Source organism: Dendrobium catenatum, unplaced genomic scaffold, assembly GCF_001605985.2.
Source record: "Dendrobium catenatum unplaced genomic scaffold, ASM160598v2 fragScaff_scaffold_1575, whole genome shotgun sequence".
In the NCBI taxonomy this organism is placed as follows: Eukaryota; Viridiplantae; Streptophyta; class Magnoliopsida; order Asparagales; family Orchidaceae; genus Dendrobium; species Dendrobium catenatum.
Genome location: NW_021320037.1, coordinates 368,546 through 381,805, shown reverse-complemented (window position 1 = coordinate 381,805; position 13,260 = coordinate 368,546). Strand labels below are relative to the sequence as shown.

At 36.1% G+C, this 13,260-nt stretch overlaps 1 protein-coding gene across 1 annotated transcript in view; it reads right to left on the bottom strand.

The window, feature by feature from the left end:
- Window positions 1-6,330, bottom strand: part of LOC110116463 (FAD synthetase, chloroplastic) — a 52,376-nt gene extending 46,046 nt beyond the window's left edge. The window contains exons 1-2 of the mRNA XM_028700708.1: window positions 6,091-6,330; window positions 2,787-2,962 (exon numbers count right to left, since the gene is read on the bottom strand). Coding sequence (XP_028556541.1) covers window positions 2,787-2,962; window positions 6,091-6,242 — 328 coding nt within the window. The 5' untranslated portion in view covers window positions 6,243-6,330. The remainder of the gene's footprint in view (window positions 1-2,786; window positions 2,963-6,090) is intronic.
- Between the last annotated feature and the right edge of the window lie 6,930 nt (window positions 6,331-13,260).

The window sequence follows — 13,260 nt, the reverse complement described above, 5'->3', positions numbered from 1 at the left end:
ATATATATATATATATATATATATATATATAAAGTTGGAATAACTTTGATTGCACACAATGACAAAAGGAAATTGCTATAAGACCTTCACGTGAACAGCTCAAGAAAATGACAGCTTTCACATGTCATTAGGAGGTGGTAGGAAAGGATTTATATGAGTTTGAACTGCTACCCGTTCAAGTAAATAGCCAACAAATCATTCTAAAGCAATGTTTTGCAAGGCTCAAGTAGGAAAGAGGCGTGGAGTTCGGCTTATTGTTTGTTGGCGTGAGGAGCTGTTTGGAGGTGGGAATTTAGGCGTCTAAGTGTGGGGAGGATCAGGCAAGGTAGCAGCTGAAATTGGATGTTGAATGTGAAGGTTGTTTGGTGATGAGAAAAGTGAGGTTTGAGAGTAATATTTAACCATTAAATGTTATTATTAATTTACTAAAAAAAATCAAAAGTCAAAATAAATTATCAAATCGCATTAAATATGATTACCTCGTATCAATCGATCTCTTCCTCAAGAATCATTGTGAAAATCCCTTAAAATTCGTTGAACCTGCGTCTAAATCCTGTAAATTCAACAAAGATAACGTCAAACTCGGCTTGTGGACTTTGCTCCATCTTTAAAAAAAACAAAGCCGAGATGCGGTGTTTTCTTCTTCTGCACTTAAGAACTAAAAGCCGACCTCTCTGTTATGTCTGTCTAGCCAAAATTCCACTCATGTAGCCCCTCTCGATTTCCCAATACAATTCTTGCTTCATTCGGACCCTATACGTCTCCCACAGCAAGCCGACCTCAACCTTCCCATTTCCCTCTCAAACCTCACTTTTCCCGTCACCAAGCAACCTTCACATTCAACGTCCAACTTCAGTTGCTGCCTTGCCCGATTCTCCACACTCAGAAGGCTAAATTCCCACCACCAAACATCTCCTCACACCAACAAACAGTAAGCCGAACTCTACACCTCTTTCCTACTTGAGCCTTGCAAAACACTATGGCTATTTATTTGAATGGGTAGCAGTTCAAACTCATATAAATCCTTTCCTACCACCTCCCTAATAACATGTAAAAGCTGCCATTTTTCAGAGCTATTCACGTGAAGGTCCTGTAGCAATTCCTTTTTGTCATTATGTGCAACCAAAGTTATTCCAGCTTTATATATATATATTAAACCTATAGTCCACTTCTCCTTTATTTCAGACATATAATAGTCTACCAACCCACTACAAGACAAAATCCTTCTCTAGCAAGGCAATATCGCATTTTCTGATCTCCACTCACATTAAAGCCAATATTCCCAATATCTTACCCTGTCTTTTAGTTTAGTCATTTGAATGCTTTATTTTATCTACTTTATCACTTTACCATTTTATGTTACGATGAAGGCCGCAGGATGCAGATAGAGGCAATTGAGATGAAGTTGTTGCGCTTGAATGTGCATGAAAAAGTGATTTATGTTAAGTTTTAACAAAAAAATATACAAATAGGGTAAGCCATAAGCCTCACGCTAGCAAGGTGAGGCGTGCCCCAAGGCAAGAGGCATAAACCTCGAGGCATTTTTCACTAGAATTGTGTTAAGGCGAGCCTCAAAGCGAGCCTCATATTCCGTAATTTAGACAATGAGTGCTATCATTCACCCATCATAAAATTATTTGTTTTTATTGATTTCACCTTTGAAGAGAAACTTTTGTTGCTCAACCTTATCTTTTGGAAAAGAGCTATACTATAGAAGATAAAAACCTCTTATCACTAGATCTACCTTTCTCATCCACATTTTTATCAACTCCTGATAACACTATTCTCACAGCTCCTCAAGATAAAACTGAAGTACTTCCTTACACTGCTCATAACTAAAAAATCCCAAATCATGCCGCTTAGAGATAATAATAATTCCTTCCAACTCCAAAGCTAATACAAGATTGAGAATCTTCTCCAAATCCTTTAAATTGAGATAATTGCAGTTTTAGAGCTAGCTCCAAAAAAAATTGAAGATAAAAGCAAGGATCTTGACTTATCAATTATCATTTGGAAAAAACACAAGCAACTGTACCAAACACCCAAGATATTCTCTATCTCACATTATGTCATTTGAGAAGTTATCATCATCCTGCAAAGTTTTCTTTGTGAACCAAAATACCACTTCATTTCCTACAATAATATATGAGGCAATGTCTATTGAGGAATGGAAGGACGCCATGAGAGTGGAGATGAGAGCTTTGGAGAAGGAAAAAAATATGGGAGATTATAGAGTTTCCTAGAGGAAAGAAAAAACTATGGTGCTATGGGCATTTATAGTGAAATACAAAGCTGATGAGACCTTTGAAAGCTATAAAGCAAGATTACTAGCTAAGTACTGAACTCAAACCTTAGGAATATATCGCCAAGAGACATTGCTATAATTGCAGAGATGAATACTGTAACTCTTTTCGTAGCAAGTTGCCAATTTTCCCTAGGATTTATAATAATTTGATGTTAACAATGCATCTCTTAGTGATCTAGATGAGAAAATCTACATGGATATTCTCCTTTGTTTTGTGGGAGGTATTAGAACCCACATGATCTACAAACTAAGAAAAGCTTTGTATGGTCTCAAATATTACAAGCAAAGTAAGGGAAATCATACTAGAGCAAGTCAAAACTTTATTGGTGTATGTTTGTCACATAATTATAATTAGTTCGTAAAATTATAGTTGGACCAAGAACATATGACAAGAACCAATTTCTGACAGCAAACAAGCAAGCAGGAAAATAAAGGAAGCCGCGGTACACACTGTACAAAGATGGATACGGAAGCTGCTTACCAACAACACATTGCTGATCTGTTTTGCAATCAATAAGAAACTTATTCCTGGCAGCCTCCTTGCCATCCATGGCTACTTCTTGTGATTCACATGAGCTCAAAACCTTCACAGCATATTGGGATTTATGCAATACCTTGTACATGCTGAGAAAACTCTCTGTCCAACAAGGAAAAGACCTATGGAAGAAGAAAAAAATCAGTAGTCTCCTAGCATAAATCACCTCATGAAAGTCACCATAAGCATTGAACCACAAGGAAGATTCTTTGAGAATATATATGTAAAATCTTTGAGATGAAAGAGATCTTCCAGAATGAGAGAATCCCTTAAGGCATGCCTGTTCTATGATACAATCAATTCAAATTGTAAAATTCCAAAACTATTGTTATTCTATGAAGATGCATAACGTTACAAGGGATGTGAGCTGAATTAATACGATTAATGATTGGATATAGGAATGAAAATCAACAGTATCTCCAGCACATGAATGAGTTTTTAGCTTGAACATGTTAGAGAACTTAAAAGTTTTTAGTGTGATGTCATACCATGTGTTCACTCCACATGCAACATGCTAATCAATAACCAGACAAGGCAAAAGAGTAAGATTAAACATTATGTAAGCACATGCACTCTATATATGCGAAATGCTTTACTTTACCAAGTACTAAAAAGACATGTCACAAAGAAATCTGCATATTCCGCTGAACTACCAAAACAGGCATCAGTTTCTGGTAATTAAATACTTAGGCTCTTAAGCACATTGGTAAAATCAGGGGAGATTGGAAAGAACACGTAATGCCAGGACCCATCCATCATCTTTAAAATCAACAATTTACAATATCATGATAAACCTATTTTGAACTTGAATAATCTTGATATTGCCTGTTTCTTACTTTATTCTGTCCTAAGGATACCCCTGTAAATAATATTCTAACTTCACTCTAGTTTTAAAACAATAATTAAAACAATAAAGAGTCCTTAAAGTAGCCAACAATTCATAGTATTGTTCTCATCATGAACAGAAATACCTTTCTCTTAAATACTGCAAAGGGAAAAAAAATTTCTGGTTACCATTAAGAAATAAGGAGCACATTCATGCAGCAACGCCATAGACACTCGCCTTCAAATCATTAAAAAATGCATACAATGTAACTTTCCATCTTTGAATATATTTCACTAGATTTACTTTTAATGGTTAACTCATATGCAAGGTATGTTTATTATAGAATAAAATAGATAGATTCCAAAACAAGTATTTTTTAGCAAGCTTTCAAATATGCTAATATCAAAATCATTTGAGATAAAAGATTGTTTCATTGTTGTGATAACTGGAATATGCTATGCTATGTTCTGTCATTAGTACATGCCATTTGTTTGGAATGATGACAACTTTAAATAGCAATGTCCTGAAAGACATTTAACTTCTATTCTAAGGGCACCTAGGTGCTGGCTAAATTTACTGGCGTCTAAATATAAAGCTCTTTGATGAACAGAAAATGTCAATAAAAAAAATTATCATCAACATTGAACATTCTAATTAACATAATACTGAACCAAATTCATTGCATTTGGTAGATAGCACTGTTAACACTTAAGGAGCTATACTGCAGGCCTTAGAAGCATGGTCCGCCATTGACCCATAAAGAAAGCCCAAAATCTCTTGCTCCACAAAATAGCCCTCATTTGTTTTGCCATAAACAACAATTGTGGATAAAACATTTACTGTTTTATACTTAAACTATCATAAAATTCAATAATAGTATTCCTAATTTCTTGTGTTGATCATTCATGTAGATATTCTCAAAGAATAATTAAAATAAGATATTTTATGGTAAAGTTTTTACATATGATATAATTTTATAATGGGGGATTTACATAAATGTCACTTTATAATACTCATATTACATATTTAACACCATAAACTTAAATATTTCATTTATACCACTCAAACACAAACATAATATCAGAATTACCACTCTGTTATTCCTTTCCTGCTGAAACCCCTCTTCTCGCATGCGTCAAACATTTTCGTCTCTTTCCCGTTCTGAGAGTGCTCTCTCTGTTTTGCATCGCACAGCTTCAGCGATCTGCATGAGATAAAAGTTCAAAGAGAAAAAGAAATAAAAGTACATAACATGGGTTGATAAAAAAATTTGTCTCTGTTCAGCACTTCTTCCAGTATATAGAGGTTTATCGTGGCGGACTTGATTCAAATATTTTTAATGATGAATTGTTTTCATGGTTAGTGACATTTTGGTGATGGCATTGAATACTAAGAAGCAATGCAAATATATGAAAATGTCACTAATCATGAAAACAATTCATCATTAAAAATACCTTAATCAAGTCTATATACTAGAATAAGTGATGAACAGAGACAGTTTTTTTCTTATCAACCTCTGTTATGTACTTTTATTTCGTTTTTCTCTTTGAACTTTTATCTCATGCGGATCTCTGAAGCATACCTCTGGAGCAGATCTCTGAAGTTGTGTGATGCAAAATAGAGAGAACACTCTCGAACAGAGGCGGAACCCCCTTGAAACCAGGGGGAGCAATTGCCCCCCCTAAATAAATATATTTTTTTTATATTATAAAATTCTTTAGGTAATTTATCCCCTCAATTTATTTTTTAGTCTTTATTACAAGGGTATTTAGGCAAATTCCCCCTTAAAAGTTTTAAAACACTATGGCCTTTAGGCAATTGCCCCAGTATAATTAAACACATTATATAGAGGTGTTATTGTTAGGTCGACTTCAGCCAGAGAGCGCTGCCCCCTTGAACCCCTGACATATATGCCAACATTTACTTATAAATTTGCCCCCTGTGAAAATTATACATGGTTCCGCTCGTCCGACGCACACGGGAAGAAGGATTTTAGCCGGGAAGGAATAAAGAAGAGAGAACGAGTGGTAATTCTGATATTATGTTTGCGTTTAAGTGGTATAAATAAAATATTTAAGTTTAGGGTACTCATAAAGTGGCAAGTATGTAAATTCCCCTTTCAAATTAACGTTTACAGTAAAATAATCATTACCAAAGCACTCTTCCTAGAATCGACCACAAAAATTCCCAAGACATTTAGATTTGCACGCCTAAAATCAAAATAGGTAATGGAAATTTCTACCCTTTATTATCATGTAATCTTTCCCATGCTACAAATGCGAGCAGAGGCTTAATCCAAATCATAACGCCCGTTGTCAAACACTTCATTTCTAATCCAACAAACTCATATCTCCTCCCATTGCAACCCAGCTATAATCCCTAACAAGAACCAGCTAACTACAAATAAAACGGCCAACATGGAACCTGAATCGGTCGGCGAACATAGACTTTTCGGGATTTCCGGACCTTTCGCCGCTTCGAAGAGAACATCGGGTGCGGGAGATGAAAAAGCGAACGGGAGTCGACGCCGGAATTCTAGAGCTGGAAAAGTGGAGAAGGCCTCCTCCCCTTTCCATTGCCGCGCGACCGTAGAAACCAGAGAGACAGAAAAAGAGTATTTCCTTCTTCTCAGAAGAGGTCGGCGGCTCCGGTTTTGAACTTCATTATTTTATACGGCTTGGTCGGATGGAAGATAGGTCAAGGTCTAACTGAGCCGCCCGGTCCAACTTCCAACCCGGAAGAGTCGACCGGATGCGAAAACTTGGGCGAGATTTGGAGGCTTGGACGGGATTTGTCCACGTCATGTTCTGCTCTTTAGAAAAAGCATTTTGATAAGCGATTAAAGCAATTGAAACTGATGCATTTTTTTTGGTGGTTTTGATCAATTATCCACGGCAATTATTGTGCATCTATTTAGCCACACGGCATATTAGTAACGGTCCTGGTGACTTTAATAGGCTAGCTTAAGGGGGTTTTTGGTATTGGATTTGGCATGACTGTTGAGTAAGATTTAACGTTAATCCAGTCAAATATGTTTCCGCGCAATTGTAAATCCCCCGAATCCGTAAATTCGGGATTTAAGGCATAAATTCCGGTAAATTCTAATCTCATGCTTCGGCGGATTTAATGTAATTACGGTTGCTCGAAGTTCCTTCCCGCGGTGTCCATGTCGCGAAGCTCACGTGAACTCCTTTATCTAGATGGAAGACACAGCTTCTCCCTCATGCCCGGCCCGCTTCGGTAGCATTCCCGCCGGATCCCTCTTAAAGTCGCGCAGCTTCACCCCCATCCCCTACCCTAGCTGCTTAGGTAGCATTCACAGATCCCTCTCAACGTCGCATAGGTAGCCCTAATCACCGAAATTTTTCTTTTCATACGATTAAAATTAATTTACATACGCTGCACTCTAGTTTTCGTTGAACTTGCATTGCTTAGAGTTGAAATTAGTCTAAAATCATGTGTCCTTAACTCTCAATAATTAAGTAATTTTCTGAAGATTTCAATTAACTTAAATTATTTAGTTGCTGTTTAGGGTTACTAAAGCTCATTTTCTTAGTCATCAATAGGTTCAACTAAAACATTTTCCACGATGCATCAAATTTGATCATGATGTATGTTTAAGTGGTAAAGTTAGTTTTACTGTTTGTTTTTGAATAACCAGAAAAACCAAGTACTTTACTCACATGATTCAACAGATTTTCCTCCAAGAGAGCTTCTCCTAGATCCCTTGATTTCAAATGCTTCCACATTGGTTAATTATTTGATAGACTTTTTGGAGTGGTTAATTGAGTGTTTTCTTAATCCTATGTCATGTCTTGGAACAAATAAATGAATGCTCTTGTAATATTAGGCTTCATCGATATGCATGTAGCATGTGTGAGCGACAATGACTCATCAAACAATATCTACCTACATAAGACTGGTAAAAGTTCTTAAAAGAAAGTTAAAAATTAACGCACTTGGTTGGACAGATTTTAACTTCATAGAAATAAATTTCTCATTAATGTTTGACAGAAATGCTAAAATTTCTAAAAGGCAAATATATTGGACGTGCTAGATCTAGTAACCCACATTGTGTAGGTGATGACATCTCTATTTTGGCAAACTCAAAAGCACAACTCGAAATCCTAAGTGGCCAGAAGATCATAACTTCATACAAGGGAGTTGCTATTGGAACAATATGTTAATGGGAATTTATGTAATTGGAATATGCGGAAGGAACAATGGGCAGACTTAGTGGTTGTGTTAAATCAGCGTCTAGGCTCAAACTATACATAATCTTTCGTAACGATACGATTTAAAAACATAAAAGATGTCTTTAGAACACTTTATCAACTGACAAATTGTAGTGGTTGGGGTTGGGATGAGGAGTTACAGATCCCTGTAGCGAAGAATGAGTTGTGAGAGGAAATTGGTCAGGTATTGTTTTTTGTATTTATCAATGCACATAAATTATAAATTTCATATTCCTAACTTAACCAAATTTATAATTGTAGGTTAACCCAAAGCTCACTCGATTTCAAAGACATCCCTTCAATCAGTATGACATTTTCGAGAAGATTTGTGCCGAGAACATTACAGTAGGAAATGGTGCATAGTCCAGTAAGGTCACACAACCCACGATAAGCTTAGAAGATGATTAAACCCCGCACTTGGAAGATGAGTTTCTAGCTGCTAATGGTGTGAGCTACGACATGGAAGGAACTCCCAAAAACAATCTACTTGATGTTGTAGAAGATGCACCACCAAATGTAGATATAGGCGGAAGTTAAATGCTAGGTTTAAAAAGATCATGCGAAAAACCAACCAAGTTTGCAAGATGTCCCATGAAAAAGAGTGGCTTACAAAACTTGAATCACTTATTAGTGGAGTCGAACAAAAATGTAATTGTCTTCAAAGAAACAATTCTATGCAGTAATCCTTACACCATGACAGATTGTTTGGCGAAGTTAGGACAAATAGAGAACGTGACAACACAAGCTGTCATAGCTGTCTAGGACGCGTTTAAAGAAAATAGGGATAACAAAATAATACTCATGACTTGGGAAGGGGATGTTCTTGTCGAATGGATATAATATATTGTCAGCACGCATTCACGTTACGTGGCAAAAGTTTGGTTATAGTTTGCCTAGCTTAGCAATCTATAACTAATTTTGAGTTGTCAGAAAATGTATAAGTTTGGTTAAAGTAGTTTGATTTATGTTATTTGCTTCATATTGCTGGTTTTATTTTTTCTGCTTCATGTTGTTTGGTTCTAGTCTGCTTCATGTTGTTTGGTCATTGGTTGCTTGATTTAAGTTGTTTTGATTTAATTTAGCACACACATTTGGTTGTACTCTACTTTATTAATGAATTCAAATATCTTTAATTATGCAGTTATATATAATTAATTGCGTGGAGTTTTTCTTGATGTTTTATGTACATGGTAGACTTACAACTTCAAGTTGACGATGCTATTGTTGAAATCACTCTATCTATTCTCGAAGAAAATTCTTCCACGGATGATGAACAACCTATTTGGCAGTGAATGTTTAATAGGACATATATTGGACATCGATATGTACTTGATGTCCTTGCTAGCCATCCGAGTAGAGCGTACCAATGCTTCAGATTACCTTCAGATGACTTAGTAAGCCTTACAGACCTACTAGTAAGTCGTGGACATTTTTGTGTGACACAAATAATATGCTCATAGCTGAGCAAGTATGTATATTTTTATGAGGAGTTGCACATGCTCATAGTCACCGCTAGTTGTGTGAGTTCTTCCAGCATTCATTGGAAATAATTAGTAGGAACTTCAATATGGTTCTACGTGTTATTATATCCTTTGCAGATAAATTTATTAGTTTACCCCAAGGAGATGCATAATGTAATCCATATGTACGTTCAAATGTAATATTTTACCCTTACTTCAAGAATGCATTAGATGCTATTGAAGAGATTTTGCTACTTAGTTTTGCATGTTTTACATTCTTGCAACTTGTATATTTTGATGATATAAAATATTATTTTTTTATTATTATATTCTCTTAACACATTTTTAGAAGAATTATTTTTGCTCTTGTGTGTACTAACATTTCAGGAAAATCATACTCCAGATTGTTGAAGACTTCAAATCAAGTTCAGCTTAGAATATTTTATAAATTGAAGTCTGTGTTTTTTCTTTTTTTAAGTCTGAGAGAGTGTGATTGTAATTGAGTAAATTAGCGCACACGCACTGGGGGAGAGCTTTAAAATTCACAATTGTTGAAACTAGTCGTACAGTATGAATCATGTTCGTACGAGACGATCTAGTCAGTTTTTACTCCTAAAAAGAGCAATGAATCGAACGAGGAGAGGTCAAATTTTTTCTAAGTACTATTCGTCCAGACGATAATTACCTTCATCCCAGGACGATGCTCTCTGGACACGTTCGTTTGCACGATATTTGCTTATGTCCCAGGACGATGCTCTATGGATGCCTTCGTCCAGACGATAATTACCTTCATCTCAGGACGATGCTCTATGGGCGCATTCGATTGCATGATATTTTCTTACATCCCAGGATAATGCTCTCTGTATTCCTTCATTCAGACAATAATTACCTTCGTCCCAGGACGATGCTCTCTGGACGCGTTCGTTCAAATGATATTTTGCGTAAGTCCCAGGACGATGCTCTCTGGATGATTTCGTCTAGACGAAAATTATGATTCGTCCAAGGACGATGGGCTCTAGAATAGTCAAATGATCTATTTGTCTAGACGATTAATATGGTTCGTCTTAGGATGATATTCTCTGTTCTTGAAACTTAAGAGTCGTTCTATTTTTTGTAACAACAAACTATATAAATAACCGTTCGTATCGAACGAACATTGTTCGTACGGGACGATGATCGGGTACAAAGGGAAATCATACCAGTTAACATTTAGTTCATACATAGTAGTAGTTACACTGTTCATCCGTACGAACTAGGATCGTACGAGATGATCAATAATGCACATATTTGAATAATTGCATTTTTTGGATGATTTTTCTTGTCTTTTCATATAAAATGTCCATTTGAGACTGTCATCCATCTTTTTGTCCACTGATCTTCATACAAAGTTAAGGGAGATTGAAGGAGAGAGTGTGAGAGAGTGTTTAAAGAAGAATTTTTACTACTGGAGTATAAAGGGTTCACTTGATACTCAAAGGTAATGATCTTTATTTGTGAATTATGATTACTTCACTCTTTTCTCTTGTCCTTCTAGATTTCTCGTGAGAAGATCTTTTCAAGGAGATCCGGTTCTCTATCGACACTTGGAGAAGTGTGAAAGGATGAAGGGTTCTCTGTCTACACTTGGAGAAGTGTGAAAGGATGAAGGTTCTCTGCCTACACTTGAAGAGTGTGAACAGCGGAAGGTTCTCTGCCTACACTTGGAGGGTGTAAAAGGATGACGGTTCTCTTCTGCACCGGATAGTGGTGGAAGAGAGTTTTTGTAAAAGCTTCTCTGCCTTGCTGTGGGGGCAAAAGGAGAGACACTAAGTGGTAATAGTGCAATACCTAAAGTGGGAGACTTCAAGGAGTGGATGTAGGTCGTGTTTGACCGTACCACTATAAATTTTATGTCTTTTATTTTCTGCTATTTTTTTACTTTACTGTTTATGTTGATCTGCGGTTGAAAAATCATTTTCAAAATTTCACTATAAATTTTTATCGATTTAAAAAATTAAGAGAAATTTTTTAAATTACCAATTCACCCCCCCCCCCTCCCCTCTTGGATAGATGCTGGGACAAAAGCTTAGGTCTAATAACCTACTTCATAATTAACAAGTTTCAACAGGTGCAATTAACTGCACATATTTTTGTAGTAGTCCATAACAACTTATAGAATCATTATCGTAACTGTAAGGGCTTCACTTCATAGAATGTAATGGCCACAATGTCATTTGATAGACAATTCGTGTATATATCATTATGGTGGGAAGGTTCTACTACGGATATGCATATGCTAAGATGGTTGTAGAGCAATGTCAGTTTGGAGTGCTCCATAATCATTATTTATTAGTTGATTCATGTTATGCAAACACTAAAAAGTTGATTGCACCTTTTCGAGGATATCGATATCACTTAGCTTTGTACTATCGAGGAAGTACATCTAGAAGATATACAAATTAGCAAGAATTATTTAATCACCAATATTCTCAATAGCAAAATGTGGTAGAGAGGACCTTTGAAATTTGGAAGGAATATTTTCAAGTATTGACACACATGAGAAAGTTTCCTCTTAGTATTCAAGTTGATTTGGTTATTGCTTGTGCAGTTTTACATTACTCTATAAGTCAATATTATGGACATGATATGTATTTCAATATGTCACAGACGAAAATGGAGCATAATACTGAACATGGTGAAGTTAAAATATTGGATGAAGATCCTAACTTGCATACAACAATAGGAGAAAGAATTTAGTGAGAAGCGATAAGGAATGTCATTGTAACTGATATGTGGAATGCTCATGTAAGGATTTCTATATGTATTTACAATATTTCATCTTTGCATATGTTGTTTAGTTATTTCATGATTTTTTTATTTCAGATAAATTGTCAAAGAAATTGATTATCATGGGGAAGTTACTCTATGATGCAAGAAATATCAACTTCTCTATCATGTTGCAGTGTACTATCATGTAGTAGTCATTTGGTGTCCAAAAAAAATATTCATGGTGTCATGTACTCTTTTTGCTTTAACTAGTTTCTATTGTATAATATTATGTTGGGTTTATTATTTGGCATAGAGTCATCTCAAATTTATAACCAGCGTATTGATATAATTTAGCATTATTCCTTCAATTATAAATCTACAATGATTTTAAATCCTATAATCTATTGCCAAACACTTTTCAGGATCTATAAAATTTGCAAAAAATAAAATACAAAAAAGTAAAAGAAAAGCAAACCAAGATTTTTATATTGGTATGAACAAACTCAATTTACGTCCACTTTTTAATGGTCCTCTTCTTTAAGATTTCCACTAGTAATGCTCCTTTCTGCCCTAGTAAAGTAGAGAAACCATTCTTCCTTTTGAGGTGGAGAATGTCCTTTACAAGCTCTTCCCCATAAAAGCCCTAACTTCCTTATTCTCCTTTGCTACATGATAGAGATGCCTCCATCCTTCTACCTCCTTCATGGTGGATATGCCTTTATCCTTCCTATGCTTCTCTCAATGGCAGAGAAGCTGTTCCCCAAGCCCTCTGGCTAGTCTCAAGTCTTTCAGCCAAATGCTTCTTCCCTAGAGCTTCTCTCCAAGAGCCTAAACCACAACCCGGTAGACCATGGTGCAAGATGATGAGGACAACCATATGAGCACCCTCACATAACCCTTGAATCTCTTAAGAACAACCTTTCAACCTCACCTTCTCCCAAGTGGATTGAAAATGCTCTCTTCTCTCACTCTCTCTCTCTCTCTCTCTCTCTCTCTCTCTCTCTCTCTCTCTCTCTCTCTCTCTATCTATCTCTCTCACTCTCACACACACACACTCTCTCTCTCTCTCTCACTCACTCTCTCTCTCTCTCTCTCTCTCTCTAAAGGACTCTCTCTTATGAAAAAATGGCTCTCGTTACTCACTTGACTCT